The sequence below is a fragment of the Cutaneotrichosporon cavernicola genome (assembly GCF_030864355.1).
Source record: "Cutaneotrichosporon cavernicola HIS019 DNA, chromosome: 4".
NCBI classification, from domain to species: Eukaryota; Fungi; Basidiomycota; class Tremellomycetes; order Trichosporonales; family Trichosporonaceae; genus Cutaneotrichosporon; species Cutaneotrichosporon cavernicola.
This window is the reverse complement of record NC_083396.1, coordinates 1,201,139-1,228,745: the sequence shown is the minus strand read 5'-3', so window position 1 is coordinate 1,228,745 and position 27,607 is coordinate 1,201,139. Positions and strand designations below refer to the sequence as shown.

The 27,607-nt window shown below is 59.8% G+C and overlaps 12 protein-coding genes across 12 annotated transcripts; 5 read left to right on the top strand and 7 right to left on the bottom strand.

The window, feature by feature from the left end:
* Positions 1 to 156: 156 nt before the first annotated feature.
* On the bottom strand, positions 157 to 2,069 carry CcaverHIS019_0404770 (uncharacterized protein; the record flags this gene model as incomplete). The annotated part of the gene is made up of 4 exons (XM_060600316.1): positions 157 to 1,184; positions 1,277 to 1,365; positions 1,399 to 1,584; positions 1,786 to 2,069. 4 exons carry the CDS (start codon positions 2,067 to 2,069, stop codon positions 157 to 159), a joined length of 1,587 nt encoding a protein of 528 aa, XP_060456922.1.
* Positions 2,070 to 2,604: 535 nt separating this feature from the next.
* On the bottom strand, positions 2,605 to 4,994 carry CcaverHIS019_0404760 (uncharacterized protein; the record flags this gene model as incomplete). The annotated part of the gene is made up of 6 exons (XM_060600315.1): positions 2,605 to 3,090; positions 3,125 to 4,259; positions 4,294 to 4,522; positions 4,653 to 4,715; positions 4,753 to 4,878; positions 4,973 to 4,994. 6 exons carry the CDS (start codon positions 4,992 to 4,994, stop codon positions 2,605 to 2,607), a joined length of 2,061 nt encoding a protein of 686 aa, XP_060456921.1.
* A 327-nt stretch (positions 4,995 to 5,321) lies between these two features.
* CcaverHIS019_0404750 (uncharacterized protein) lies at positions 5,322 to 6,232 on the top strand (the record flags this gene model as incomplete). The annotated part of the gene is made up of 3 exons (XM_060600314.1): positions 5,322 to 5,411; positions 5,488 to 5,616; positions 5,939 to 6,232. 3 exons carry the CDS (start codon positions 5,322 to 5,324, stop codon positions 6,230 to 6,232), a joined length of 513 nt encoding a protein of 170 aa, XP_060456920.1.
* Positions 6,233 to 6,509: 277 nt separating this feature from the next.
* Positions 6,510 to 7,597, bottom strand: HHT1 (uncharacterized protein; the record flags this gene model as incomplete). Its single annotated transcript, XM_060600313.1, has 5 exons — positions 6,510 to 6,750; positions 6,799 to 6,913; positions 7,144 to 7,189; positions 7,546 to 7,556; positions 7,594 to 7,597. 5 exons carry the CDS (start codon positions 7,595 to 7,597, stop codon positions 6,510 to 6,512), a joined length of 417 nt encoding a protein of 138 aa, XP_060456919.1.
* A 3,512-nt stretch (positions 7,598 to 11,109) lies between these two features.
* CcaverHIS019_0404730 (uncharacterized protein) lies at positions 11,110 to 11,872 on the bottom strand (the record flags this gene model as incomplete). The annotated part of the gene is made up of 3 exons (XM_060600312.1): positions 11,110 to 11,213; positions 11,421 to 11,780; positions 11,815 to 11,872. The coding sequence occupies 3 exons, from the start codon at positions 11,870 to 11,872 to the stop codon at positions 11,110 to 11,112; spliced, it is 522 nt and encodes a 173-aa protein (XP_060456918.1).
* Positions 11,873 to 12,238: 366 nt separating this feature from the next.
* Positions 12,239 to 14,790, top strand: PMT2 (uncharacterized protein; the record flags this gene model as incomplete). The annotated part of the gene is made up of 4 exons (XM_060600310.1): positions 12,239 to 12,544; positions 12,626 to 14,441; positions 14,476 to 14,735; positions 14,773 to 14,790. The coding sequence occupies 4 exons, from the start codon at positions 12,239 to 12,241 to the stop codon at positions 14,788 to 14,790; spliced, it is 2,400 nt and encodes a 799-aa protein (XP_060456917.1).
* A 65-nt stretch (positions 14,791 to 14,855) lies between these two features.
* On the bottom strand, positions 14,856 to 15,536 carry CcaverHIS019_0404710 (uncharacterized protein; the record flags this gene model as incomplete). The annotated part of the gene is made up of 2 exons (XM_060600309.1): positions 14,856 to 15,310; positions 15,422 to 15,536. The coding sequence occupies 2 exons, from the start codon at positions 15,534 to 15,536 to the stop codon at positions 14,856 to 14,858; spliced, it is 570 nt and encodes a 189-aa protein (XP_060456916.1).
* Positions 15,537 to 15,703: 167 nt separating this feature from the next.
* ARC18 (uncharacterized protein) lies at positions 15,704 to 16,935 on the top strand (the record flags this gene model as incomplete). Its single annotated transcript, XM_060600308.1, has 4 exons — positions 15,704 to 15,709; positions 15,916 to 16,102; positions 16,229 to 16,438; positions 16,745 to 16,935. 4 exons carry the CDS (start codon positions 15,704 to 15,706, stop codon positions 16,933 to 16,935), a joined length of 594 nt encoding a protein of 197 aa, XP_060456915.1.
* A 92-nt stretch (positions 16,936 to 17,027) lies between these two features.
* CcaverHIS019_0404690 (uncharacterized protein) lies at positions 17,028 to 21,404 on the bottom strand (the record flags this gene model as incomplete). The annotated part of the gene is made up of 4 exons (XM_060600307.1): positions 17,028 to 17,113; positions 17,203 to 20,847; positions 20,879 to 21,192; positions 21,226 to 21,404. 4 exons carry the CDS (start codon positions 21,402 to 21,404, stop codon positions 17,028 to 17,030), a joined length of 4,224 nt encoding a protein of 1,407 aa, XP_060456914.1.
* A 547-nt stretch (positions 21,405 to 21,951) lies between these two features.
* Positions 21,952 to 22,839, bottom strand: MET16 (uncharacterized protein; the record flags this gene model as incomplete). The annotated part of the gene is made up of 3 exons (XM_060600306.1): positions 21,952 to 22,177; positions 22,210 to 22,653; positions 22,688 to 22,839. 3 exons carry the CDS (start codon positions 22,837 to 22,839, stop codon positions 21,952 to 21,954), a joined length of 822 nt encoding a protein of 273 aa, XP_060456913.1.
* A 454-nt stretch (positions 22,840 to 23,293) lies between these two features.
* Positions 23,294 to 25,896, top strand: LHS1 (uncharacterized protein; the record flags this gene model as incomplete). Its single annotated transcript, XM_060600305.1, has 2 exons — positions 23,294 to 23,518; positions 23,554 to 25,896. The coding sequence occupies 2 exons, from the start codon at positions 23,294 to 23,296 to the stop codon at positions 25,894 to 25,896; spliced, it is 2,568 nt and encodes an 855-aa protein (XP_060456912.1).
* Positions 25,897 to 26,082: 186 nt separating this feature from the next.
* Positions 26,083 to 27,310, top strand: CYT2 (uncharacterized protein; the record flags this gene model as incomplete). The annotated part of the gene is made up of 3 exons (XM_060600304.1): positions 26,083 to 26,191; positions 26,351 to 26,465; positions 26,719 to 27,310. The coding sequence occupies 3 exons, from the start codon at positions 26,083 to 26,085 to the stop codon at positions 27,308 to 27,310; spliced, it is 816 nt and encodes a 271-aa protein (XP_060456911.1).
* Between the last annotated feature and the right edge of the window lie 297 nt (positions 27,311 to 27,607).

Below are 27,607 nucleotides of genomic sequence, written 5' to 3'. Positions count from 1 at the left end.
GTGCGGATAGCGAGCCTCTCTGCTTCGTCGTGATTGAAGTCATTCTGAATGGACACGCTGATCCAGCGTGCGGTCAATGTAGGATCAGTCTCACGCTTCCACTCATCACGCCTTGACGGAAGTGCCGCCGTCTAAAGTCTAGAATGCCATAGTACGCTACATAGGCCTGTCCCACCACTCGTTCCATCGCGATCGCACGGCGCCCATGCGCTCGGTGCGATATCGTGCGACATCGTCCTCGTCGACCTCGCTCTCGTAGTCGCTCCCACCAGGTGCGTCCCAACCCTCAAAGCTGTCACGCAGGCGGTTGGCGCGCTCGTCCTCCTCGGAGGATCGGTTGCTCAATTCGGTCATGGGGAGTGTGTCGACCGGTGTAGCTGCGCCTTCTGGTGTGCGCCGCGAACGCGAGGATGGGGTGGGCGGCGCATACTGTGCGAGGGATGGACGCGACGCGAGCGAGCCGTGGCTCCCTCTTGCGCCGCGGTTGAGAGGCTGCCGTTCCTCGTCGCTCGCGTCCTCTGTCGGGACGACGTTGCCGTCGTCGTCTAATGGTACTTCGGTCTTCATGCTCCTCTGGTACTTGTGGAACGAGTAGAGCGCAATACCGGCAATGGTAATCGCGCAACCGATCAGGTTGAGCGCGGTGAGCTTGTCTCCGAAGATCCAGGCCGAGAAGGCGATGGTCGACACCTCCTTGAAGATGCCTGCGACCGACAGTGGGACAACACCCGCGCGTTGGATGACAAAGTACTCGCTCGACACCATTGCGAACGCGATGGCACCTGGCAACGCGATGATGCCGATGCTCTTGAGTGCAACCAGCGGGTTGGCAAAGTACGATCCTGTGAACATGCCGATCCAGTCCTCAAAGATGGCGGAGAAGAGGAAGAGAAAGAAGCCCATCAGTGGTGCGAGCCAGAAGATGGTCGCGAATGGGTTGCTGAGGCCCATCGCACGCTTGTGCATGATGAGCGCTGTGAGCGCCCAGCGCAAACCGCCGATCGCAGACGCTGAGAACACCATGATGAGGCCAGGAATGGAGACGGCCGTCACGTTGAACACCATGAGGAAGACGCCGATGCTGATGAGCCCGATGACGGACACGAGCTTGAACGAGTACTTTTCAAGCCTGAAGAGGAAAGCGAACATGAGGACAAAGATGAGGGCCGACGATTTGCACATGGCTGGGGTTAGCGCGAGATCGGCCTTGGGCACGAGAAGGGAGGGGAGGAGACCAGAGACGAAGGGGAAGAAGAAAACGGAGAAGCCGACTCACTGTATAAGCTGAGCGTAATAGTCTTCAGCGAGAGGTTAGATAACCCGATATCGCCGCCTGTCGACATAGCAGTGGGGACGATGCGTGTCCTGCCATCAGCCACCCCTCTCCTGCGGACCCACATATAATCGCGCCGCGAGGGTCGCTCAACGGGCCGGAAGCGCGGCACCGTCCACCGAATCATGCCAGCGCAGAACCACTGCACGACCATGTGGCATGCCGTCACGAACAGTGGGTACGTGAAGCCGTAGTACTCTGCCGAGAACATCCACTTGTTGTACATTGAGAGGATGGTTGCGAAAGCGTACCTGGGGTGAGCGCACGAGCAGCGAGAGCGACCGAAGGAAGCGATGTCGGGCTAGCCGGAGGCTCAAGGTAGCGATTCCAGACGAGGTGGCTCCACTTGAGTAGCGCGACAGAGCCTGAAAGGCCAGCTGGAGCTGCTGAGGGCGAAAGAGCATGCCCATGAACGGTAGTGGACCCATCGACTCATCACACAGAAGACTTACCAAGACAAGATGAACATGCCAGTAACCAGCGCCGAACTCCACCACAGCGCGCGTTTCTGCGCCAACGTCGCCCAATGGATCTCCGTCCCATGGGGATGTGCCGGCGGCGCATGCCCCAACGCCCCCCTTGGGGCCTCATATCCAGGATATACGGTTGGGGGGTAGACTTCGATATCGGAGTGGTCCGAGTCCGAGTCCGAGTCAGTGTGTTTATGTGGTTCGTAGTCGGCGAGTAGGGCGCTCGCTGGGCCTGCGTCGTCGGAATGGCGTTCTTCTTCCTTCATCTTGGACCAAGTCGAGTCGAGGAAGGAAGGGAGGGAAGGGAGAGATGAAAATAGAGAGGCAAAGCCGCTTGTGTAGGGGTGGCTGGTGTAGCCACTTGTTACGGGCTCATCCGTCGTGTTAGAGTTGAGAAGAAGTCAAGAGAATGTGGATCAAGAAGTAATTGTTGCAAGGCAAGGCTGACTTGATGACAAGCCCAAGCCAAACCTAGATTCAGATTCACTCAAGGTACCCCACCCAGTGCCCGCCTCCACCCTAATCCACCTGCCGAGGACCCGTCGCCATCCCGCCAGGGCTTTGGTTCGAGTTTCCGAGTGCAGAGTACAGCCACGTGCGCCTGCCGCCCTGTCGCGTACCACGTCAATGCCCTGTAGTGCGCCGAGTCACAAATACAATTCAGACGCGCTGTCAGTCGTGCCATCCATAGTCTACTACATACGCCTGTCGGCCTAAAGTACTTCCCTCGACCCTCAACGCTCGCCCCTCCCTTCAGCCTCCACCTCTTCACCCGGCGCTGCGCCTCCCCACGCTTCACCGTTAGATCAAGAGGTCCTCTGCGGCGCCGCGGGGGCGCGGAACGTCCGACTGGTAGTCGCCCCCGCCAAGGAGGTCAAGGTCCGCCAGCTGCGCGTAAGGGTCGCTGCTTGCTGGGGGCGGTGTCGGCGTGTCCTCGCTGCCGTTTCCGTTGGTGTTTGCGGGTGCGGCGTTGGGGGCAGGAGCAGGGCGCGCGGGAACGGCCGGCGTTGGGCGTGGGTTGAACAGAGTCGTCGCCTGCACGAGATGTCTGCGCGAGCTAGAGTTGAGCGCTGGCGAGTCCGGGAGGTAACGCGGCTTGGCGGTACGGATGAACGTCTCGGGGTTCTTGTGGTAGATGCTCCCCAGGGTGCCCGTGTGCAGGAGGAGCTGGTCGAGCGTGCCCTTGTCCATGCGGTCTGTCTCAGTCGAGATGACAGGCTTATCGGAGAGGACAATGTCACGTGCCGCCGTCGGGTTGGTCGTGAGGAGGCGCCAGTACATGAATCCCTGGGGTTAGCGGAGAGCGGAAAGGATTACTCACGCGATCCCGCAGGTCTGGGTTCTCAGCCTCCTCGGTAGCGAGTTTGAGAATGCGGGGGAGGAGTTCCTGTGCGGCGGTCGGGCGGCGGATGAACAGCTTCACTGTCGCGGTGAGGAGTGCAAGCTGCACTTCGGCGCTCTCCTCCTTGAAGGTGAACATAAAGTCCTCGAGAAGCTCGTCCGAGTTCTCTATGCGGTCGGCATATTGTCCCACGATCCAGATCATGGAAGCCTTGGCTTCCGACTCGTCCAACACATCGAGGTTCTCACACAGCACCGCGATCACGCGCTCGTACTTGTTGGGGTAGCGACGGAAGATATCCTTGATCACCACAATCGCCTCCTGCACGACGTAGCTGATCTTGGTCTTCATGAGCTCGAGGAGCACCATGACACACTGGTCAGCTGCGTTGTCAATCTTGATCGCCAGTCGCCCGATCGAGCGCACCGCTTTGCGCACAAAGTCTACGTCGACCTCGGAAGCGTACTCTTTCAACTCGGTCAGCACCTCGCTGACGTTGTCCTCGCGGCTCAAGCGGTACATGATCTCGAGCTTGGCGAGTTTGACGTAGATGGGGTCGTTGTACTTGCAGAAGAAGACCTTGACTTCGTTCTGCAGGATCGCCGGTCGCCTCTGGATGATGAGCAGGATGTTGCGCAGGCCGACGTATTGCACCTCTGGCCCGGACGATAACAAGGTCACGAGCGGCGGGCCCATCTTGCGCTCGAGCATGCTGATCAGCGACTCATCCTCCATGTAGTTCATGAGGTAAAGGATGACCTTGATGGTCGTGAGCACAACTGCACTATTGGCGTGTTGCAGTCGGACAGAGATACGCTCGGCGAGCGTCTCGGCGTCGAGCGACGACTGCGGCACAAACGACAGCAGAGAGTCGAGGATGTATATCTGGCCCCATTCGGAGCACTCGCCCAGCGCGGCCACGAGCTTGCCCGCCACGGTGGCGTTCAGGCGTAGGCTGATGTCCGAGCTGCGCTCCGAGATCTCCACGAGTGCCGCGACGGCATTGGCAACGACCGTCGGGTTGTGGTCAGCTAACATGTCGCGCAGCATGGCGACAAAGTTCTCCTTTGCGACCGTCTTCTTCCCGAAGTCGGACGCGTACAACTTGGCGACGCTGGTGTCAGCTCGTAGATGGAGTCACAGCTTACGCAATGGCGGCCGTCTTGCGAACGTAGGGGTCCTGGTCCTCAAGGGCGTGCCGGAGTGGTTCGACAAGCGCCTGGATTATCGTGGGTAACGGGATCGAGCTCATGGTCCGGATTGCCAGACCACGGATGAGGGGGTTACGGTCCGCGCAGTCTGAGAGGAAGCCGCCGATGGCGTGTGCGACGTCTTCTGGCCGTGACCGTCCGTAGTTGACGAGGTAGAGGTAGACCACTGTCATTAGTACGAGCGGGCGAAGCGAGAGTGAAGAAACAGCGATGCAGAGTCGCCGGGGCGCTGGAACAAGCATCGCTCCTATCATTCGTGCTGATACCGAAAGAAGTAGGCGCAACGGACAACTCACTCTTCTTGATCTCGAGCACTTGGATCTGCATGCACTGGATCATATCAGGAAACAATGGGGACACTTGTCTCAGCTCGGCTCCTGAAGCGCTAGAGCTCACTGTCATTCCCCATGGTCATGTTCGCCACGATCTTCTTGAGGGCCGTCTTCTTCCTCGCGAACCCCTTATCTTTCTTGTCGCCGGCATTGCGGAGCTCGTCTCGCAGATCCTGAATCTTTCCGCGTGCTGGAGTTAGAGAGCGTGGCGGGACAGATCGAGCGCAGCAGAGAGGGGGAGTGAGCAGGAGAGGGCAGCCAAGGCCGCCGGATCTGGGACGCACTGAAGAGCTTGGCGTCCGCCATCGTGGCGGGTGGGTGGTCGCCTGGGGGAGTGAGTGGGATTGGGCAAGCTGGTCGTGGCAATTGGAGTGGTCCGGGGGAGTCCGCGAGTGAGCGACAAGAACGGATCGATGGATATTACAGTGAAGAGAGAGATTGTCAGATGGACGTCGACGACGGCAAGGCTGGCTGGCATGGTGGCCAGGGACATGGGATAGGGAGAGGGCACCGACCGAGCGTCACCACGCCAGTGGCATTTGGTTCCGCAATGCCGCCTCCACCAGATTCACCAAGCAAGCGACTGGAATAACACTATCAAGCGAACAATACCAAGCACCGGCACAGAGCACAATGAGCGATAGCGGTCATGTCGCGGACCCACTGGACCTCTCCTCGCTCGACACGGATTCACTCCTGTCCGCCCTGGCGGCCGTGAAGAAGGTGCGCGGGCCCACTCTCCTTCCTCCTCCCCGCTCAACTCCCTCCCAACTGCTCAAAGTAGAACCGCTGACGCCAGGCCGTTCCGGACCTCCTACTCGATGTGAAACCCGTCCTGGCGCAACTTACCTCGTCGTCGGACGCGGTGGATGAGGAAGGCGCTGCTACGGCGCGTGAGGCTGTGGATCGGTATATGGCGACTGTTGATGTGAGTTGGGGTGTGGGTGGTGAGGAGCGGCGGCCGGGGAGGGAGGGGGAGAGGGAGAGGGAGAGAAGAGCGGAGGGGGAGAAGGGGAGAGATGGGTAGAGAGAGGGAGAGAGAGGGTAGGTAGAGGGAGGGAACGCGAGGAAGAGGGAAGGAGAGCGGCGAGCGGCGAGCGGCGAGCGGCGACTCTCCTCTCCCTCTCCCTCTCCCTCTCCCTCTCCCTCTCCCTCTCCCTCTCCCTCTCCCTCTCCCTCTCCCCTCCACCACGGTCCCTCTCACTTACCGCGCCACTTGCTGCGCTCGTAGCTGACCGGGCTGACCCCAGAAAATCCAGTTCGTCCTCCGCCAGTCTGTCTTCTTCCTTCGTGAGACGCGCGCCGCGCCCTCTGTCCTCCGCCCACCACCTGCCGACGCTTTGCCCAGGCCCTTGGCTGCTACATTGCGCGATAGAGGTGACGGGGACGGCGAGGCCCAGCTGGGCCTCTACGCTCTACGTGTCGAGGTCGCCGCGCTACGCGACATGCTCGCGGCCGTCAAGGCTAGTCGTAAAATGAGCAATGGCGAGGATGGGAGTGGCGATGGGCCGGAAGGAGGAGACGAGAGGATGGAGATGGTTTAGACGCAGACACTTGTATTATAGATTAGTAGAGGACAAGAGGCGCAGAGCAGCAGCCATCACGTTAGTGCTCCTCGCGCGCGCATGTACGCGATACATAATTCATGGTGTGCTAGGTGTCTCTACAAATAGCGCCATGACGAAAGGGTATGCTTTACTAAATAGAGGAGCGAAAAGCGAAGGGGTTACACGGCGCCTACAGCGCGCTACATTTAGGACTTGATAACCACGCACGCAGCACCTAGGAGGAGGAGCTGCGAAAGCAACGCTAGCAACGCGCTTACGAGCGCTCACCACGGAGGCGGCGAGCGAGCTGGAGGTCCTTGGGCTGGATGGTGACACGCTTGGCGTGGATAGCGGCAAGGTTGGTGTCCTCGAAGAGCGACACAAGGTACGCCTCAGCAGCCTCCTGGAGGGCACCAATGGCCGAGCTCTGGAACCGGAGGTCGGTCTTGAAGTCCTGGGCAATCTCACGAACCAGGCGCTGGAACGGGAGCTTGCGGATCAGAAGCTCGGTCGACCTGGAGTCAGTATGCATGCATGCAAGCGACAAGGGAAGGTTGACTCACTTCTGGTAGCGACGAATCTCACGGAGGGCGACGGTACCCGGGCGGTAACGGTGAGGCTTCTTGACACCACCGGTAGCGGCCGAAGGAGCCGACTTGCGGGCAGCCTTGGCGGCGACTGTTGGCCAATCCAGGAACGCGGACGGATTTGGAGGGCGGGCGCCGGGCGGGAGACAAGGTCACAAACGTGGGGGGTGGGAGCACCGGACAAAAAGGAAAAGGTGGGAGGGAACAGAGAGCGATGCGTGGCGAACAATGGGGAAAGCGGTGGAAGCATGCATAAGACATGGTCAGCGACGTGTCATGCGGTGCAGCCTCGCTGGGAAAGCCGAACAAGCTGGTACTCACGCTGCTTACGGGGCGCCTTGCCACCGGTGGACTTGCGGGCGGTCTGCTGTAGGGGTGTTAGTCATCCGCTCACTGTGGGAGTGATGTGGAAATGATTGTGGAGTGGGATTGTGAAGCTACGGTGGGAGTTGGGTGGGGGAAGGTGGGGGAAGGTGGTGGTGAGGGAGGAAGGTTGGGTGGCGAGAACGACTCCTGCATGGAGTGCTGAGCACCCATGCATAGTGGGATGCGCTATGCATCGGAGCGCACACCCATGTATGCACGGCGAGTGGTGGGGGGGGTGGATGAATGTGGTGTTGGTATACGGTGGTGGGTGTGCATGGTGTGGGGTGGTGGTGTTTGGTGGGTGGGTGCAACGCATTTCTTCTTCGTCTACATGCTCCAACTGGATCGAGTTCTTACCTTGGTGCGGGCTGGATGTTAGCAAGGTGTTTTCAGGGGGGGACGCACCCATTGTGGATTGGTGTTTTGGCTAGGGGTGGTAGTAGGTTGGGGGAGGAGTAAGATGTGGTGGTGAGTGAGAGGTAATTGATGATGAAGAAAGAGATGTTGTGGATACTCTGGTAGATGTAGAGCGGCGACGAGGGTGATGGGGGGTGAGGGGAGGGGAGGGGGGGGGGATGACTGGACTGCTCTGCTGGTCGTGGGTATATTCGAGGACTGACGACTAGAGTCGCTAACAAACCTCGGCTGCGCAGGTGCGTACGGTGGCGGATAACTGGGACTGATTTGGGGGGGCGGGGCAGATTGGATAGAAGGTCATGCCATGGGGGGTGAGAAGGCGCGTGCCGATCAGAGGTCTTGGTGTAGACAAACTTGGTGGGTTGACTGTAAGGTGGTTGACCAAGTCGCAGCCACAGCCTCAAACGTGTTCCCCCGGCTCCCCCGTTAAGTGTGACCATGTTCCCCCGCATACAACCGTCTGTGCTTTTCAAGGGAAGTCGTGGGCGTAGGCGTGGGCATGGAACTGGGGGGTTACGGGGGGTTACGGGGGATCAAGGGATGGCGGGTGGTGGAACCGGCTGGCTGGAACAAAGGTTGCAGATTGCGTGCCAGAAGCCAGAAGCCAGAGGCCGCCACATTCTATGTCTCGGCCTGAATAGCTTGATGCCGACTATGCCACCCATCTCCATCTCGTTCAAGGTACGACACGCATGACACATGATCACACATGACAGCACCGCGTCACGAGCTTGCGCGCCTACATCGTCCTCACTACCGAGTGGATCTGGACCAACGCAATTCGAAAGCAAGCGATCAAGCGAGAGCGCTCATCCTCCCACAAAGAAGGCATTACCATACAAATCCACTCGAAGATGCATCGTTTCATCATACCAGTGTGAGGAGATGCTCTGACCCGCTCTCACAGCAATAACTGGTGCTGTAGCATGCATGCAAGTTGATATATATGACTTTTGAGGATGATGGAGATGGCAGCGTTCCGAACCGGCGATTTGTCGCAGAGGAACGGAGACGAGACAGGGCACGGGCTTGCGTGCCTGCGCGTTCTCTCCCATCACCTGGCGATATTCATCACCTTTCTCCCCTCAACATCAGATCAAGCAATAAGCCTTTGGGAGAGCATGACTCCTCATGCATTCACTCTAAGTGAACGTGTTAGCGTGTTACCCCACGCTTGGTCTAACGCAGGCTAAGTAAATGTCTTTCGGTTGCAAAGCAAAATGGGATAGGGAAACCAGGATCGGAGCCGGCTCGGCATATCAAGTGATCGACGCCGAGATTTGGAACCCCACTGCCCCACTCTGTCAGATTGGTGATTTCATAGTGCACAATCCAATCCTTTTTTTGTCGGCATCGGCAGTGGTACAGCTGGATGCGGCACTCTGACAGGTAGAGAGAAGGACGCTTGTAAGGGGCGGGAAGGAGGGAATACATGCCCGGTATTGCCCGGAGGCGTGGTCCTCCCCCACTCATGCGAGCCATTGCATCAGCATCAAGGCATGTTCTGTCGGAGTAGTGGGGACGTGGAGGGCCGCGCAAGCGTCTCCTCCCGCCACTGCCAGAAGACGAGGTTTTGGAGCCGCCTCTCTCTGTGATTCAGTAGCCATGAGGGGGGTCGAATGACACCCTGGCCCATGAACGGCGAGGCAGAGCTCAGAAGTCTCGCGAGGTCGAGTCCGGCATCGATCGGCCCCATGACCGCGCGACATGGAGCTGGGCTAGAGTTGTTTCCTGAGTTATCTGAGGGATTCAGAGAGGGACAGTAGCTGACGGGTTCAATTGACAAGGTCAACGGGGCTCGAAGGCGAACGAAGCCCAGAAGTTGCCCAGCTGGTTGTCGCCACCCCTTTATACAGCCGACCGCTCGCTGCCAGAACCCGACCTTCCACTCACAGCCCCTGCCATGGTTTTCCAACGCCCCGGATTGGGCGTGCGCTAGGTCGATCATTCAACCCGGGCGTCGGCGGATTGCAATAGGCAACCTCTCCGCCGTGGAGATGGCACCATCACCGGACTCCAGTCACCCCGGGTCACCCCGGGTTGAACGATCCCCTCAACGAGTCGGGTCACACTGACAGCGCGAATGCCAAAGCTCACTCGCTGACTCCTTCCAGTATACTATTATGACCTCGTCTCTTATTAACGCTAATTCTCACTAATCATCTACACGGACATACTGGTGACGCTCTGTGTCTTCGTCCACCACGTTGCTGCCGCGCTGCCGTCTCCTCCCACAGCAGGATTGTGGGCGTGGCACTCACTGGCACAGTCTTTATGCACGTTGTGGATGTCGTCAGGCTCGCGGTTGAGGCTCACGTAGCAGTCGCGGATTAAATGATGTAACCGTTGTCCCCGACGACGGAGTAGGATGCGAGCTCGCTGTCACTGTTTTCGTCCACGAGTATGTGAGATCGCCAAACCGCATGTCAAAGACGAACACCGGATGGTCGAGGCCCGACGTGCTCTTGTTGGGGCTGTATCCGGCCTCAGAGATAGCCTTCAAGCTGGCTCCCTCGATGTGGGTGGCTTCACGGCCTTTCTCCAGGACGTCAGCTGCGGGTAAGTTCAGGCAACATTCAATTACTGGTTCGAGTCGAATGTAGCAGCTTCTCAAACTCCAGCACTCATCCCCATTTCCAGGAGATCCACTTGTTCATAACCGTCGAGAGGCACTTTCGGGCTCTGGGATTTGTTCTTGGCCTTGTAATAGGCAACACCTATGGGCACATTGAGAGCGTTCAAACAGAAGCTCAGCCCCGTGAACATCTGTTCGAGACCGCGTACGACGGCGTCGTCGTACATCGATGTGCACGTGGACCATTGAAGAAGGGATAGGTGTTAGGAAGAAATTGCAGCTACTTGACAACAGAGCGGGAGGGCGTACAGGGGGGCGACGGCCTGACTTGCTCCAGTGACGCGACATGGGAACAGTCGTTCTCCCATGGCATCTCACCGAACCCCATCCTGAAGCATACCAACTCACTCGGCCGGACCCAGTTCATATACGTCCCGAAAAACACAGAAATTGTCAAGTTCTACGCCTCGTTATATCAGTCGGTAGATTAAATGACTCTTATGCGGTTAGGTCCGGTTGATCATTCGGTCGTGGGTTCGAGCCCCACACGAGGCTACTCTTTTGCTCGAGGCGAGTCTGGGATGCGCTGCGAGTGATTTGCAGGCTTGGAGAGGTTGTTGGTGAACAGATGGCGAACGGGACATGTTGAAGACGGTTGGCGGTCGGTTGAAAGCCATGGTCTCTCGCTTTGCACCCAAGTTGGCAATATTGGTGGAGTTCAGTTCTCGTCCTGCATCAGTCGGGGTACCCATTCCCCTGCGCCCACAGCAGGGCAGCGGGCAGTCCCGAAGATAGCCCACAATGTGATGTATCTAACTGCGAGCTGCCAGGCCTCCTTTCAGGTCTCATGTCAGAAGTAAGTGCCAGACCATCAGTATCTCCCATCCCACACTCGAGCGATGCTATACCATGATCATGCCTATGTGTCTCTATGCCGACGCTTCGGATACCTCGGACGCCTGGGACGCCTTTGCCTCGGCCAGCTTGGTCTTGAGCTTCGTGGCCATGTGGGCCGAGACGTGCTTCAACCCGTCTGCTGTTAGCTGCACAATAGCAAAACTCGAGCACCACACGGCGTGTTGTCCACGCCGCATCTCCGGCTTCTCGACCAGCGGGGCTCGCCATCACCCACGCGGATCCCAGCATGTCTGAGCCTTCACCATCTTCCCTCTCCCCTTCCTCTCTCTTCCTGGCCCCCCTTCATACCGATCCCCCTCCCCACCCCCCAACAGCCACTCACAGTCCGCCCGGTTCCGGTAGTACTTGTCGGCGAGGTCCGCCCGCCCGAGGTTGATGCAGCGCCCCACAATCTCCGCCGACGTCTGCTTGCTAACCCCGTACCCGTTAACGCGCCATTGTTGAATCACGCGCCCGAGTTCCTCGAGTTGCTCTGGGCTGTCGCTGAGCTGCACAACCTTGCGCAGGTTGCCGGCGCGGTGCTCCTCCCGCCCATGCGTAGGGTTCATGATACGCCCGATGAACTCGGCTCGGCGCGCAGACCGGTCTCCACCGCCAGAGGACGGGAGGTCGGCGACAGAGTCGTCGAACAGGTCGTCCATGTCCACATCCTCGTCGGCGGCGGCAGCCTTGCCCTTCCAAGCTGTTGTTAGGATAGTTTGTAGGAGAAATCTTACCGATTGCGGATGAGTGGAGGGAGCGGGTTGCTGGGAGGAGGCGGCGGAGGGCGAGCATTGTTGTTGGTTGTGGATGTCCGAGGTTGCTCGATGGACTTTTCGGAGACAAGAGGTAGATCGCGAAGCGTGCCTGGAGAATGAAGGGGTCGGTCGTGGGAGAGTTGTTCCTGATAATGTTTCACCCCCACTTATGCACGTGTCAAGATCGGAAGAGAAGAGAGAGAGAGAGAGAGAGAGAGACACTGCACTGCTGTGCCTTTCTCCTCAGTATTCAGGTGTAATCACCCAGGGAATCAATCACGCAGTCTCAGAAAGCTGGGACATTTCACCTCACCCACCGCGACGTGTCACAGCACCACTCACAAAGTCACAGCGACGGTTAACCCCAAATCGTCAACCTCCTCAACACTCGTTTACAAAACACATGCGGTCGACCACACATCGGCGCACCCATTATCACGACGACGACGACCTCGCTGACCCGAGGCCTTGGGAGACACGCGTCCCTCCCTCGAGATACGGCTCTGGAAGCGACAGGGCCGCAGCACCAGATCTCCCCCTCTACACCATGGAGAAGGAGAAGGAGAATGAGAAGGATCTCGCCGAGGCCGCTGGCGAGACTGCTCCGCTCAATGACGACGGGCAGGGCAAGTGGGACAAGGGGCACGGCGTCGGACCCGGCATCGGCGGGAGGCGCGGTCTTCCACCACGACAAAGGCTCAATGGCTGGGTGAGTCCCTATCGTCACTGTTCCCACCCCCACCATGCCTCCACCACCTTCTCCTTCCAGTCCAGCCTCGCTGACATGTAGCAAGGAGTATACCAGGAGAACGAGGAGCTTGTGTGGACCGGCTTGTACACATTGTTGAGCATGATCACGCGTTTCTGGCGCATCGGCGCGGCCAACTTTGTGGTGTGGGACGAAGCACACTTTGGCAAGTTTGGCTCCCACTACATCAACCGCGACTTTTACTTTGACGTGCACCCGCCACTGGGCAAGATGCTCGTCGGCTTTGCTGGCCTCGTCTCTGGCTACAACGGTGGTTTCGAATTCAAGTCCGGAGTCGAGTACCCCGACAGTGTGCCGTACACCGCCATGCGCGTCATTCTCGCCAGCTTTGGCGTCGCTCTCGTTCCCATTGCGTGGTTGACCACTGGCGAGCTTGGCTGGTCCCGTTACACGCGCCACTGGGTTACACTGTGTGTCCTCTGCGACATTGGCTGGCTGTGCATATCGCGCTTCATCCTGCTCGACTCGATGCTCCTGTTCTTCACTTTCACCACGGTTCTAGGCCTCGTCAAGTTCCACAACCAGCGCCACCAGCCGTTTGCGGATGACTGGTGGATCTGGCTCGTGTTTACCGGCTGGTCAATTGGCTGTGTGCTCTCCGTCAAGTGGGTCGGCCTATTCGGCGTTGCCCTCGTCGGCCTGTACACGATCGAGGACCTGTGGGACAAGTTTGGCGATCTTTCGATGCCGGTCCGCACGTACGCCAAGCACTGGGCTGCTAGGATTATGTGCTTAATCATGCTCCCGTTCCTCATTTACGCGGCCTGCTTCAAGATCCACTTCCTCATCCTCAACCGGTCGGGGCCAGGTGACGCGCAGATGAGCTCGCTCTTCCAGGCGGGCCTTCGCGGCAACGACTTTGCCCAGTCGCCCCTCGAGGTCGCGTACGGCTCGCGGCTTACGCTCAAGAACTTTGGCTACGGCGGCGGTCTCCTCCACTCGCACGTCCAGACCTACCCGACCGGCTCGATGCAGCAGCAGATCACCTGCTACCACTACAAGGACATGAACAACGACTGGATCGTGACGCTTCCCTGGGGTGCCGAGGAGACCAACCCCGACGACATCCGTTACCTCCAGGACGGCGACGTCATCCGTCTCGTGCACTCGGCAACGGACCGCCAGCTGCATTCGCACCCGCTCGCGGCGCCCGTGACCAAGGAGGACTGGGAGGTCTCGGGCTACGGCAACCAAACGATCGGCGACGAGCAGGACCACTGGGTCGTCGAGGTCGTCGACGACACGCAGCGCAAGAAGTCGTCGCAGGAGGGGCGCATCCACGCCCTCACGACCCGCATGCGCTTGCGCCACAAGAACCTCGGGTGCTACCTGCGCGCGGCCAACTCGGTGCTCCCGCAGTGGGGCTTCAAGCAGGTTGAGGTGTCGTGCACCAAGACCAACGACCCCAAGGATGTGCACACGTACTGGAACGTCGAGTCGCATTGGAACGACAAGCTGCCTCCCGGTAACCTCAAGATGTACCGCTCGCCATTTTGGCGTGACTTTGCTCACCTCAACGTCGCGATGTGGACGTCCAACAACGCCCTTGTTCCCGACCCGGACAAGGAAGACATTCTCGCGTCCAAGCCCAGCGACTGGCCATTCCTCCACCTCGGCCTGCGCATGTGCGGCTGGGGCGATAACCAGATAAAGTTCTACCTCCTGGGCACACCGCTCGTGTGGTGGTGGAGCAGCCTGTGTGTTCCCGGCCTGCTGCTGATTGCGGGCTGGTTCCTGCTCCGCATGCAGCGCCATTACAAGGACTGGGCGCCGGGAGAGTGGGACCACTTCCTCTACGTGTGCAAGGTCTCGTTCTTCGGGTGGTTCCTGCACTTTGGTGAGTTGGCGTTCGGAGAAGCAACTGACACCAGCCCCGTTCCTCATCATGGGCCGCGTGACCTACCTGCACCACTACCTGCCGACGTTGTGGTTCGCCGTCCTGATGGCCGGGCAGGTCCTCGACCTGTTCTTCTTTGGCTCTACGCGCTGGTCGGCCAAGGCCAAGCTTGTATGGTTTGTCTTGTGGACGGGTGCGCTCGTCGTCAACTTCTGGTGGTTCAAGGACCTCGCTCTTGGCGTTCACGGCAACGTAAACGACCACCCTGGCTGGCAGTGGCGCCGGTCGTGGAACGTGAGTACTTGGGCTGAAGAGTGCGTACTGACATTAGATTTACAACGGGTCCTAAGACCTCTCTCTGTAGGCCCATGCAATGCTATAGATTACAAGATTTTGTTTCTGGTGCTACCCTTGTTACTCCTTGACCCACATCTCGTAACGATATCTAATCCCCTTCTCCTCGACCTCGCCCTCTGGCACCTCCCACCCCACCCACTGCCGCAGCTCGTCATGACTCGTCAACCGCCATCCAGGGAGAGCAGTAAAGTCGGAGAGGAAGACGTCGCACGGTAACCGCTCAAGCACGCGAGTGAGGAGTACGCGGTCGACATGGCTAGGTAACGCGGCATTATACAGTGTCGCCCCACCGATGAGGAACACGCGATGCGTATCCCCCGGAACAGAGGCGAGGGCATCTTCAAAGCTCGCATGCGCTGTTGTAAGGTTGGCTTTTTCGACGACTTGGGGCGTCCTTGAGATGACGAGGTTATACCTGTCCTTCAAGGGGCGGAATTTAGGTGGTATACCATCCCAAGTCCGTCGGCCCATAAGGACGGCGTTCCGGCCACCCGACGGCTCGCCAGTGGTGACTTGGATCAGCGAGTGCAAGTCTAGCCGAGCTAGTAGTTTAACTGCACAGTTCAATGAGTTGAATTGCAGCCGAGCGGGCGCTACCTCCCCTTGAGCCTTGATGGACTTACCCCTTGCAAAGTACTTGATCTCACCCGGCAGACGCCATGGCAAGCCGCCGTCGCGGCCGATGCCATTGTCGAGTGTCGCGGCCACAATGGCGGTTAGGGGACGCGGTTTTGTCATTACTTGTTTGATGGATGGACTGACACGAGGACAGGAGGACGCGTCGCGTCCATCATGCCAACAATTCCAACATTGCCAATACTAAGGGGGGATCATATAAGGAAATGGCAAGTAGCGTCATCATGTCCATATCGCACAGCTGGCCACATAACATCTCCGCATCCGCCATGCCTGTAAGTCGCGATCAGCCTTGCGAGCAGGGACAAGTGAGAGCAGGAGAGCAGTTGGATCCCGTCTCCCATGGGAGCCTGGTGTCGACTGTTGGCTGTTGGCTTGGCCCCACTCCATGGCTGTCCCCCGCCGCACCGTCGTCTCTCCCCTACCTAGGCCCTAGGTGCTGCGCGCCTCGTGCTGCTCTCGCTGACACCGCTGACACAAGGCCTATCACTCCGCATACAACGACGACCAGGTGCAGCAGATCGGCAACACGGCCGTCCTGCCCATCAACTGGAAGCATGTCAAGGGGAGCCAGCTGGTCACGGCCGACCCGAGCCGGCCAGACATTGTCGAGGAGGCGCTCGACCTGTTCCGCGCAAACTGCCTCTTCCGCAACTTTGAGATCAAGGGTGGGTACAGCTAGCGCAGAGAGGTGTGCTGGCGAGTGCCCAGGAGTCGCAGCGAGTATAAGAGTACACGACTGGTGGGCGGTGCCGCTGCGCTGCGCATCTAGTGACGTACATAGCTGACGGCAGGCGCGGCCGACCGCACGCTCATCTACCTCATCCTCTTCATCTCGGACTGTATTGCCAAGCTTGCGCCTAGCGCTGGTCGTCCTTCGCCGGGATACCAGGAGGCCGGGAAGAGGCTCGCGACGCTCTCCGTCGATCACTTTGCGTTGCCGGGCGAGCCGGGGTTCCCCCTCAACTCGATGTATCATGCGCCTGGGAACCGTGCGGAGGCTGGTGAGTGGGCTTGGAATCGGTGTGTGGGTGTGTGGGTGGGAGGAGATGGGGGAGATGGAGGAGATGGAGGAGATGGAGGAGATGGAGGAGATGGAGGAGATGGAGGAGATGGAGGAGATGGAGGAGATGGAGGAGATGGAGGAGATTGGAGGGCATGGGGGTAGGGGAAAGACGGGAATGGGGAGGAGATGGAGTAGAAGGCCGTAAGGAGAAAGGAGGACGGGTCATGGAGACAGTGCGCGGAGAGGAGAGTACGCGGCTCTCGCCCTCCCATTCATCACCCCGCTCATCAATCGCTAACGCCAGAACAGCTCCGCTCGTACCTCACGCAGGCGCGGTCCGAGCTTGCCGCCCGCCTTGTCGACAGGCTGTACGCGCCCGAGCCCGTCGTTGGCGCCGACGGCAACCCCACGGGCCAGATGGGGCCGCGCCCCACCCAGCCAAGCAAGTGGTGGATGTCGTTCCAGAAGCGCCGGTTCATGGGGCGTGCGCTGTGAGATGCGGGCCGTATGACAGTATGAGAGCGCGCAGAGCCGAGAGAGCCGAGAGAGCCGAGACTAGATACGGCACTTTAGATGCAAAGGGTAGTTTACGACGCCAGGTGCGATGCTAGGTGCGATGCGGAAACAATGCATATGCTCAAGATGCGATCGGAGCCGCCCTCGCTCCATGACTCTCGGCGGGCGCACCACCCCGCCCACCCCTCTTCCCACCACCTCGTCCTCGACCGCGGCCTCGGCCCCGGCCTCTTCCTTCACGCCCGCCTTGGCGCGTCGGGCTATCGTCGATCCGCGCCTCCTGCGGGTCCTTGCCGCTGCCGCTATCCTGGGTCTGCCGCCGTCCACGGAACTGGGTCGCGCCATCCTCAACGCTCTCGCCGCGGCCCTTGCCTTTGCGGCCAGACGGCACCTGAGGGGAGGACTGGCCTTGCGTTTGGGATTGGGGCTGGGACGCGGGCTGCGAGGATTCCGCCTGCCCATTGATCACGCTTGGACCCGCCTCCCCGCCACCACTCGCACGGCCCTTGCCTTTCCCCCGGGTCGGTACACGGCGCTCTCCCCGTCCGCGCCCGCGTCCGCGTCCACTCTCTACACGGTCCGAGGTGCGCTGCGTCTCCCACCAGCGCTGGAACTCGTCCTCCCTCGCCCGTTCTGCTGCGGCCGCAGCCTCCTCCGCCTGAATCTCGGCGAAGCTCTTAGCGACCTTCTTCGTTACCGTCTCAGCTGCGTCGCGCTCCTGCTGCTGAATTGCGAGTAATGAGAACGCCTGGCTCGGACTGCTTGACACCGGTGGGGCATAGGTCGTAGGCGTCGACCACGCCACGCCCTGCCTCCGTGTCGGGGTTGCGCCGAGGCGCGGCGGCTGGATTACGTGTCCGACCGGAGCCGCAGCCATAGAGCCAGTTGCGCGCGTGGGGATTAGGGGGGCCTGCGGGGCCTGCGAGGCCTGTACGGCCGCGAGGGAGGTTGGGCGCGCCTCGACGGGGCGCCATCCAGAGGGGGATGGTCGCGGGGTTGCAGCGGACGCGGAGCCGTTGGCTCTCGCTGGCGTTGGGGTGGACGGGGGGCCGGGCGGCCTTGCCGGTGTCCGCGTCGCGGCTGCCTCGGCCATGATACTCCGCAGGTCGACCTTTTCTTGCTCCACCGTGCGCGATTTCCACACGGGCTTCCCAGAACTCCTCCCGAGGCTGAGTGGCGTCATCGACCGCGCGCTCCCCGCGGATGGGTTGGGCGACGGTGCCTGCCGTGGCGTTGTGCCCGCGCTGGTCTCCTCGTCCATCGTGAACATCTCGTCGACCGGGCCTGCAGAAGTAAGAGGCTTGAGATCTGGTGTGGTCATGGGCGAGGTCGATGGCCGTCGCGCTTCGAGATGCGGGGAGCGCGGCTTCCACTTGTACGGCTGCCGCACGCGCGGCGTGGGAATGTCCTGCACCGCGATCCACTCGCGGTGCTTGACCATGAGCTCGTCGACGAGGATGTTGGACCGCGGCACCACCGCCTTGTCGCCCTGCTTGACGCTGATCGTTTTGGAGAGGTCGCGCAGCACGTCGTCGTCCATATCGTCCAGCAGTCCGCTTTCTAGCATCGTCTCCATGCAGGCGCTAATGTAGTCGAAGATGCTCGCCTTGAGATCCGCCGCCCTGTAGAACGACGCTTCGACGGCGAGCGCCGCGGCGTTGAACGGGTTGCAGTGCTTGACGATCACGCGCGAACACACCAGCACGAGCCGGTCCATCAGCAGCTCGGTTGCGGCCGCGAGCACCTCGAAGACAAAGTCGAGGAACTCGTCCAGCGTCTCCTGGTGCAGGTAGTCGAAGAGGTCGTCTTCACGGCCTTCGTGGATGAAGCGGAAGACAAGCTTCATCGGCCGCCATCTCAGGTGCTCCATGTGCACGACGACGTTGTTATCATCGTCAGCCTCGCGGCGCTGCAGCGTCCAGTCGCGGTCGGCGAACATGGCCTCAAAGAATGGGCAGCGAGCCCGGAGAAGCGCCGAGTTGAGTGCCACCTCGCGGTCGGCTAAGACCACCACTACGTCACAGACCTCCGATGGCGGCGTCGAGGATTGCGCGAAGAACGTAGCGAGGTCGCCGGGGAGCGTTTTCGTGCTGATCGTTGTCTTCGCCACGAGTTCCAGCACCGGCCTGAGCGGCGCCAACTCCAAGATGTCGGCGAAGCGCCGAACGTCCCGCTTGATGTCCCTGACTGGGAGCGGCATGTCGGGAAACTTGGTCTGGAGTGTGTACACCACACGCGAGTCCCACACTGCGGCCAGCTCGTCCGAGTACAGGTACTGGAGGAGCAGAAGTGCTACGAGGGGGTGGGTGACGTCCATCTCGATGACGGGCCGCCCGTCCTCCGCGCGCAGCCGCAGACCCTCGACCACTTGCCCGGCAAGCACCCGAGCAAACGCGGGTGCGCGGAGGCACAGCACCACACTGTGCGCAGGGATCACGTAGTCGCCAACGGCAATCGACACGTCGCTCCCGAGAAGCGGTTCGGACCAAGCGAACAGAGAGTCCGTACTGTGCGCCTGCCAACGGTTGATGACGTGGCACAGCTGCGTCGCGACCATGGTGTCGTGGTGTACCGAGTCAGTGCTCTCATCCTCCTCATCCTCAGTGTCGCGGCGCACAACAGGCCGGTCAAAGTCCTCAGCTGTCATTTGGTTCTCGTACCGTCGAACATGAGGCTGGAGGGAGAACAAGTCCTCTTCGAGCGTTTTGCCCTTGAGTGCGATGGCTGATGGGCGCGCGTCGACGCGGATAGCAGCAAAGCCGCCCGTCTCGTTCGCGGCCACCTTGATGATCCGCTGCAGGTACGGGATGCGCCGGAACTTGAGTGCACCAGATCCGGCCTTAGTGCGCTGCCGCACAAACACGTGCCCCGACTTGGTGCAGATGATGACTGTCCCGTCCGGCCCAAGCGCCATGTCCTTGACGGCAGTAAAACTCTTTCTCAAAGCCCACAAGATCTGCGGCTTGACGATGACGTGCCGGTCACGCACGTCCTTGCTCGCCTCCTCGGATGGGTGGGGCAGGGTGAAGGTGCACACGTCGCCCTTGGCTGAGAGCGTAGCGAACATCTGCCCACAGCTCGTGACCTTGATAATGGTGGGGTCCATGCTTACGTGAGCTGGGTTCTTGGGACCCTTGAGCGACTTCTGCGGCGAGTTGAAGGTGATCTTGAAGTGGGCGTCATGGTGGAAGCACATGACCTCATTTGAGTCGAGGATGCAGATCATGGCATAGTCGGAGAGCGCGACGTCGATGACAGGTTGCGAGATGGCCGTCACTTTGCGCGGGTTAATCTGGGTGGGATTCGCGGCCTTCTCGTATCCCAGGTGGCCGAGGTTTGTGCCCCACGTCCAGACTGCGTCGGCGGTCCAGCACGCGCTACTCATCCGCCCGGCGGCCACACCGCGCACCCACTCCTTCTTGAGTGCGCCGATGATGCGCTTCGGCGTCGTCTGGACGATGAGGTCGTCATCCTTAGCGAAAGGCGAAGGGTTCGCAGGCGCTTCGATGACATATCCGAGCTGCTGGTATCGATTGCTGCCCCAGGTCATCACGTAACCGCCACTCGTCAATGCAAGCGTGTGATCGGGGCCGAGCGCGATCGCAACGACCGTGGGCGCGAAGTCTGGGAGGGGAAGCAGTGGAAGCTGCGAGTGGATCTTCTGGCCTAGGCGGCCCGCCGAGCCGAAGCCACAGAGGCTGAGGTTGCCGCGGGCCTCCGCGGTGACTACCCCGGTGTGGAGCTTGGCCATCTGCACGTCGCGCACACCGACGTGGAGGAATCTCTCAGCTGGATCAGGATGGCTGCTCGCCTGTTTCTGCGTGAGCAGGTTGACACGGTCGGGAAACGTCTTGTCCCCCGACGCGTCACTGAGGCCCAATGTCGAGTTGCCTGCTGTCAGTCGAGCCGGCGCACCACTCACGATTCACGCCCCACACGTAGAGATCAGTGCCGATGACCTCGTCTCCATCATCGGCAGGGTTTGTACCGTCAACCGTGCCATTGAACAGGTCAAACGCCCTCAGCCCCTCATTATCAGTGACCGACACATCGATGTCCGGGCGCGCGAGAAGATCGCGTGCGGCACGGATGTTACCGGCGTACAGCGCGCGATGGAGGGCTGTGTACCCAGACTCGTAGTCCTGTAGATTGACGGAGATCGCGGGATTACGCAGAAGGATCTGGAAGAACTGGTATGAGAGTGGGGTATTGCTAGTGGCTGCGAGGTGGAGCACGCTGGAGTCAGCTGCTTCTCAAAACGCTTCGCACGTTCTTCCCAAAGCATCACGCTCGTTGGGGTCTGCTTTCGGCACGAATCCGCTCAGCGTCCACGATCGCCCAGCCGAACTACTTTGCCGCGCGCCGCTCGTCGTGGACGCGGCACCGTCGAGCTCCTGGCGGAACGCCTTGACGTTGCCATGGTAGTAATTGGCGTGGAGGTTGGGCATGCGCAGAGGAAACTCAGACCACGCAGAAGCGACTTTCGAGAAGACGCGCCTGCGGTGTGATCTGAGACGAGGAGCAGCCGTAGGCTACTCGTCGGGCCGATTCAAGTCGGTGCCGAACGTGTCGACGGGAAGTGCGAGATAAGGCCAGGTGGCGGGGGTTGGAGGCGGTGCACAACACGAGTGATGGGAGATGGAAGGGGAACGGCCGAGATATGTGACGGCAAGTGGTCGTGATGGGTTGATGGACGAAGGAGATCTGTCAACAAGTGGTTGGAGGTTGGGTTGGTCAAGAACGTGCGGTATGAACAGTTTCTGGCCCAGTTGGGTGGAGGTTGAGCATTGGAGAGTGGCAACAGTTTCGGCCAAGGTGGTCTAGTCATTTCGGCCAATCCCAGATCCCACGCCTTTCTATCCCATTCTCATCTCATATTGCTCAAGCTCACTCAGAGTTTAGCCCACGATGAATACGTTACGGCCGTCTCGGGAGATGTAACACGGGAGCCTGGCGGCGGTCTATCTCTGCTATAATGGTACAATTCTGGCCAATCTACGCCACTGGCGCGGGCACTGCCGCTGTGGTCGCCGTCTTCTCCTCAAACCTCTTCTTCATGTCCCAGTAGTTCGAGTGCAGCCCACACTCGGACTTGGACTTGCCCTGCCACCGGCCCGAGCGCTCCGCTACGTCACCGGCGTTCGGATCCGGCTTGTGCGTCGAGTGTACATCGCCAATCGAGCGGTACCCCTGGTCAAGAAGCGGGTTGTACGGCACGCCCCTGCTGTCAGCTCGCCCGACTGTCTGGCGTACTCATCGTCGACATAGGCCTTGACCTCCTTGAACGACCACGAAATAAGCGGGTTGACTTTGAGAAGGCCGCGCTCGTCAACCTCAAGAACCTTGAGGCCAGCGCGCTCGGCGCCCTGACTCCGCCGCCGTCCGGTAATCACCGCACGCACTCCGAGGTCCTGGTACGCGCGTGCGGCGGGCTCGACCTTGACGAGATAGTCGTAACTCGCCTCATCGCTCTCCCACAGCCGGTCACCATATTTCGCCGCAAAGTCCTCCGCACTCTCCACCCGAGGCGGCTTGTACACGTGCAGGTCGGCGAGGTACGTGTCAACCACGGTCTGCGAGAGCTGCACGGTCTCAGGGAAGTGGTGCAGCGTGTCGAGGAAGATGAGAGGCACGGGGTGGGTGGTCTCGCGCTCGATACCGATCTTGGAGATCATGTCGACCGCCGCCAAGCCAGTACTGGCATCAGAAATGTCAGGGGGGTCAACCTCACAGGCCGAACGCCGTGGTCTGGTAGAGGCCGTCAATGTTGTCGATGGCCCAGACAAGCACCTCCTGAGGCGTCTTGCCCTCGAGCTGCTTGTTGACCTCGTCGATCTCCTCAGGAGAGTACTGGGGCGTGAGGCTGTCGTCGTCGGCGGACATGGTGGATCTCGTGGGACGTTGGGTTATCGTGGATTTGCTTATAAGGTGCTAGAGAGCCCCAAAGTGAGTAAGAAGAAACGCATATAGCTTTGTCATGATCTCGTCTACCGCTTCGTGGATTGAACAGACTATTACTATAACATTATTGTCAGCTTGTCAGATTGTCAGATTGCGCAATCGCAATCGCAATCTCAATCGCAATCCCATTCCCATTCCAGAAACAGCTTCCACGTGGAAGTCGGCGGGATCAAAATTTCAGATGAAAGTTGACACGTTGACACGTGTCGCAGACGACGCTGTCTGGTCGTCGGAGGAAGGCCGAAGGAAGGTGGAGGGGGGTCCACGTCCTGCGCGTCCTCAAGACTTGGTTCGTCGTCAATCGACCATCTTCGACTGACTTCTTCATATATTACCTTTTCTCACTCGGACTGCGGTCCACCACCATTCTCCCAACATGCGCCTACCTCGATATCTCTTCCTTCTCCTAGCATGGATCCTTCCAGCAGTCAGCGCCGCCATCCTCGCCATCGACTACGGAGCAGACTTCACAAAACTGTCTCTCGTCAAGCCTGGAGTGCCGTTCGATATCCTACTGGACCGCGACAGCAAGCGCAAGATCCCTAGTGTCGTGAGCTGGAAGCGCGACGAACGCGTCGTCGGGACCGAGGGCAAATTAGCGGTGAGTAGCTGCTGTCCCTCCCTTCTCACACTCAGGCAACAAGATTCCCCAACACTCACTACCCCTACGTCAAGGCGCTGCTGGGCGCGACCGAGCTGCCTGACCTCGACATCTTCCCCAACCCTCCGGTCCTTACAGAGGGCGGCGCGCTCGTGTTCAGCCACGACAAGCTGCCCCAGCACATCACACCCAAGCCCGACGAGAAGGAGGCGTGGACACCTACCGCGGTTCTGGCTCATCAACTTGCGTACTACAAGTGGCTGGCGGATGCGGCTGCCGGAGAGCCTGTTACCCAGGCAGTGGTAACCGTTCCGGCGTGGTTTAACCAGGCGCAGCGCAAGGCGTACCGCGACGCACTCGAGCTGCAGGGCATTCACTGCATGGCCATGATCGGTGAGGGCACCGCCATCGGCCTCAACTACGCCATGACTCGCACCTTTCCAGACTACAACCCCGAGACTGGCGAGGGAGAGAAGGCCTACCACCTCGTGTACGATTCTGGCGCGCTGTCGACCTCGGCGACGGTGCTCGCCTTCTACCAAACGTCATGGAAACCCACACCCAACTCGAAGATGGTCATTAACACGACCCACGTCGAGTCGATCGGCGTCGGGTGGGAGGACGTCGGTGGCCTCAGCCTTGATCTCGCTCTGCGCGACCTGATTCTGGACGACGTCATCTCCAAGACGGGCAAGAAGGACATTATCCACGACAAGAAGGCCATGGCCAAGATCGACAAGGAGGCCATCCGCGTCAAGCAGATCCTCAGTGCCAACCAGGAGGCCACGACTTCAATCGAGTCCGTTATCGACGACCTCGACTATCGCTCCAAGGTGTCGAGAATGGCGCTGGAGGGCAAGTTTGACGGCAAGATGACCGACTTCATGAAGCCCATCAGACAGGCGCTTGATGCTGCGGGCCTCGAGCTCAAGAACATCTCCTCCGTCATCCTCTTTGGCGGCAACACGCGTGTGCCCTTTGTCCGCGCTGAGCTCCACGAGGTCCTCGGTTCCGACGAGCTCATCGCCCAGAACGTCAACGCGGACGAGAGCGCCGTCCTTGGCGCGGCGTTCTACGGCGCGTCGTTGAGCCGCCAGTTCAAGATGAAGTCTGTCGAGGTCCACGAGCGCAGCATTTACGAGATGAAGATGGGCGACGAGGTCATCTTCCCGGCTGGTACGCCGCACGGCGAGCGCAAGTCGGTCCTCCTCAAACCCGAGGACGAGATCAACATCAAGTTCTCCCAAGATGGCAACCCGATCTCGCAGCTCACGATCCCCGGTATCAAGGACGCACTCGCCAACTTCACTGGCTCTGAGCCTGCCGTCAATGTCACTGTTAGACTTGACGCTAGAGGCGTTCTGAGCGTTGCCAATGTGGCCCTGGTCTCGGAGGCCAAGGACGAGCCCGAGGCGGGCTCGGGTGGTGTTGCCGGGGCGCTCAAGGGCATGTTCGGCGCCAAGAAGGAGGAGACCTCCGAGGACCCCGACGTTGAGGCTGAGGCCGACCCCGAGCAGCCGGAGGCGGAGAGTAACGACACCGACTCCAAGCCTGCCAAGAAGGTTACCAAGCCCCGCGTCGCACTCAAGTTCCGCGAGAAGCCGATTGGCCCGACCCATCTCACCAAGGAGCAGAAGTCGCAGACGAACCAGCGCCTGCGTGCGATCGCGTCGTTCGAGAGCGCGATGCGTGCCCGTGAGGAGGCGCGCAACATGCTCGAGGGGTACCTGTACAAGCTCCAAAACCTTCTCTCGAGCGACGAAGGCGAGCACAAGAACCTGCATATCTTCAGCACCAAGGCGGAGCGCACTCGCATCAAGGACCTGGTGGACACGACTCTCGACTGGCTGCACGAGCATGCTGACGACGCGACGGTGCACACGCTGATTCGTAAGCGTGAGGACATCGAAGCGCTCGAGCAACCGATTGTGACACGGTTCGACGAGTTCGAGAAGCGCCCCACGGCTGTGGTCAACATCCGCACGGCGTTGTACGCGGGCCGTGCGTTCGTCGACGAGGCGCGCGAGAACAACACTCGCGCAGCCGAGGAGGCCAAGACCGCCCCTGCTGACCAGCCTGTCGCGCCTCCGCGCTACACCGAGGCTGAGATTCAGGAGATCGAGGACATGCTCCTCGAGGGTGGCAAGTGGCTCGATGAGCGCATGGAGAAGCAGGTGGTCCTCGACGAGGACAAGACTGCGGACCCAGCGGTCTTCGCCGACGACATTGACGCGTGGGGCCGGAAGATCCAGGGAGCCGTGATGCGGCTCACGTTGCGCAAGCCACCGCGCATGCCAAAGGTGAAGCCGGCCAAGGCTGCCGAGGAGAAGAAGGAGACGACGGAGAAGGATGGTGCGCCAAGGCACGAGGAGCTCTAGACGTACAGCACATATGTATCTCATTTGCATTATTGATTACAACGGCATGACATGGACTGTTTAGGGAGGAATCAGACGCTGGGAGGAGAGAGCCGAGAACCGAGACAGAGCGCAGAGCGCAGAGTGGACCCAACAACCTCCACCGCCACCACCGCGTCCATCCTCCACCCTCAACCTCCACCTCCAATGTTGCCACGTTTGATCCCGCTTCACTCTCCACACAACGTCAATGATCAGAGACTTGGGCGTTGTTCCCATCTGTTTCCACAACTGCCCATCCTGTCCGAATACAACTGTACGTCCTGCTGTGACTATGCTATGGCGGTGAGGACAGCTGCGACGTTCAGATTGCCCGACTCGCTGCGGCTATTCAACTAGTTGAATGAGCTGCAATTCAACGAACGAGTTTGAATGTCGCAGCTCCTCCCATAAGCCGAAGCCCTGCTGACATCAGCCCTTCCCTTCCTCGGCCGCTCAACCATGGCACCTTTCACCAACCCGTTCCGGCGTGCGGCAGCGGAAAATGAGTCGGGCCAGATCACCGTTCACGTAAAGTGGGGTCGCGAGCGGTGAGTCTTAAAGTGGTATGAAGGGGACAGCAAGGACGAGCTTCGGAGCACAGCGAAGAAGAGCGGACAAGGCGAGAGTCATGAGTGATGACTTGCGAGGCGCTTGCTGGGTAACATGGAAGCGTGGAGTGCTTGACGCAACACTGCCGCGGGGAGAACGACTGCGGAAATGCCAAGACATTCAATTGGCGTCACCCAACCCGCTCCATATCTCGCCGTCCACTCGACTTGTGAGACACATCACTGACAGCAGCTTCAACATCCCCATCCCGAACCCAGATATGACCCCGCTCTCGCAGCTGATCGGCACGCTGTCGCATCAGACCGGTATCCCTGCCGACCAGCTCAAGCTCGTCTTCAAGGGGGCCGTTCTGAAGGACCAGCTCCTGACCCTCTCCTCATATGGGATCACAGATGGGTCGAACCTGACGATGGTGGGGAAAGAGGGTCCGGCGCCCGCCCCTCCTGCGCCTACTCAGCAGGTGGTCAAGAAGAAGAACAAGCAGCCGGAGACGGACTCGGAACAGGTGTTGGTCGACTGGATCCGCAGCCTGGTCTCTGGCGTCGTCGAGCCGCTCGAGGCCAGCATTGTGACGTTTGTGCACCAGGCTGCGCCGTCGGCCACGAACAAGCCCAAAGTCCAGCAGAGCTTTGAAGTGCTGCAGCGTGAGCATGCGCGTCTGAGCGAGCTGTTGCTCAAGGGTCTGCTGGATATGGACGGCGTCGAGATCCCAAGTGGGTGGGCGGAGGCACGGTTGGAGAGGAAGAACGGCGTTAAAAGGCTGCAGGGGGAGCTTACACGGGTGGACGATGCCTGGGGGAACAGAAAGCGGTTGGCGACGTAGTGGCACTAGGGACGCTTCGCACTAGAAATGTACACTTAGAGCATGGTCTGCCTGCATGGTGCTGGGGAGATTGATGGCAATATAGAAGTTGTGCTCGTGAACATTACTCTTTTAATAAGGCACAAAGTCGTGGGATCGTGGGGCTACAGAGTGTACCTATGGAGCCTTGTTGACAGAGAGCATGGAGCATGACATCCGCGGTAACGGAATTAAATCATTAGTAGGTTCTGAATGACAGCCGCTCTTTCTCCCCCCCCCCCACCTGTGAGGCACCTGTGAGGCACCTGTTGAGGGCCC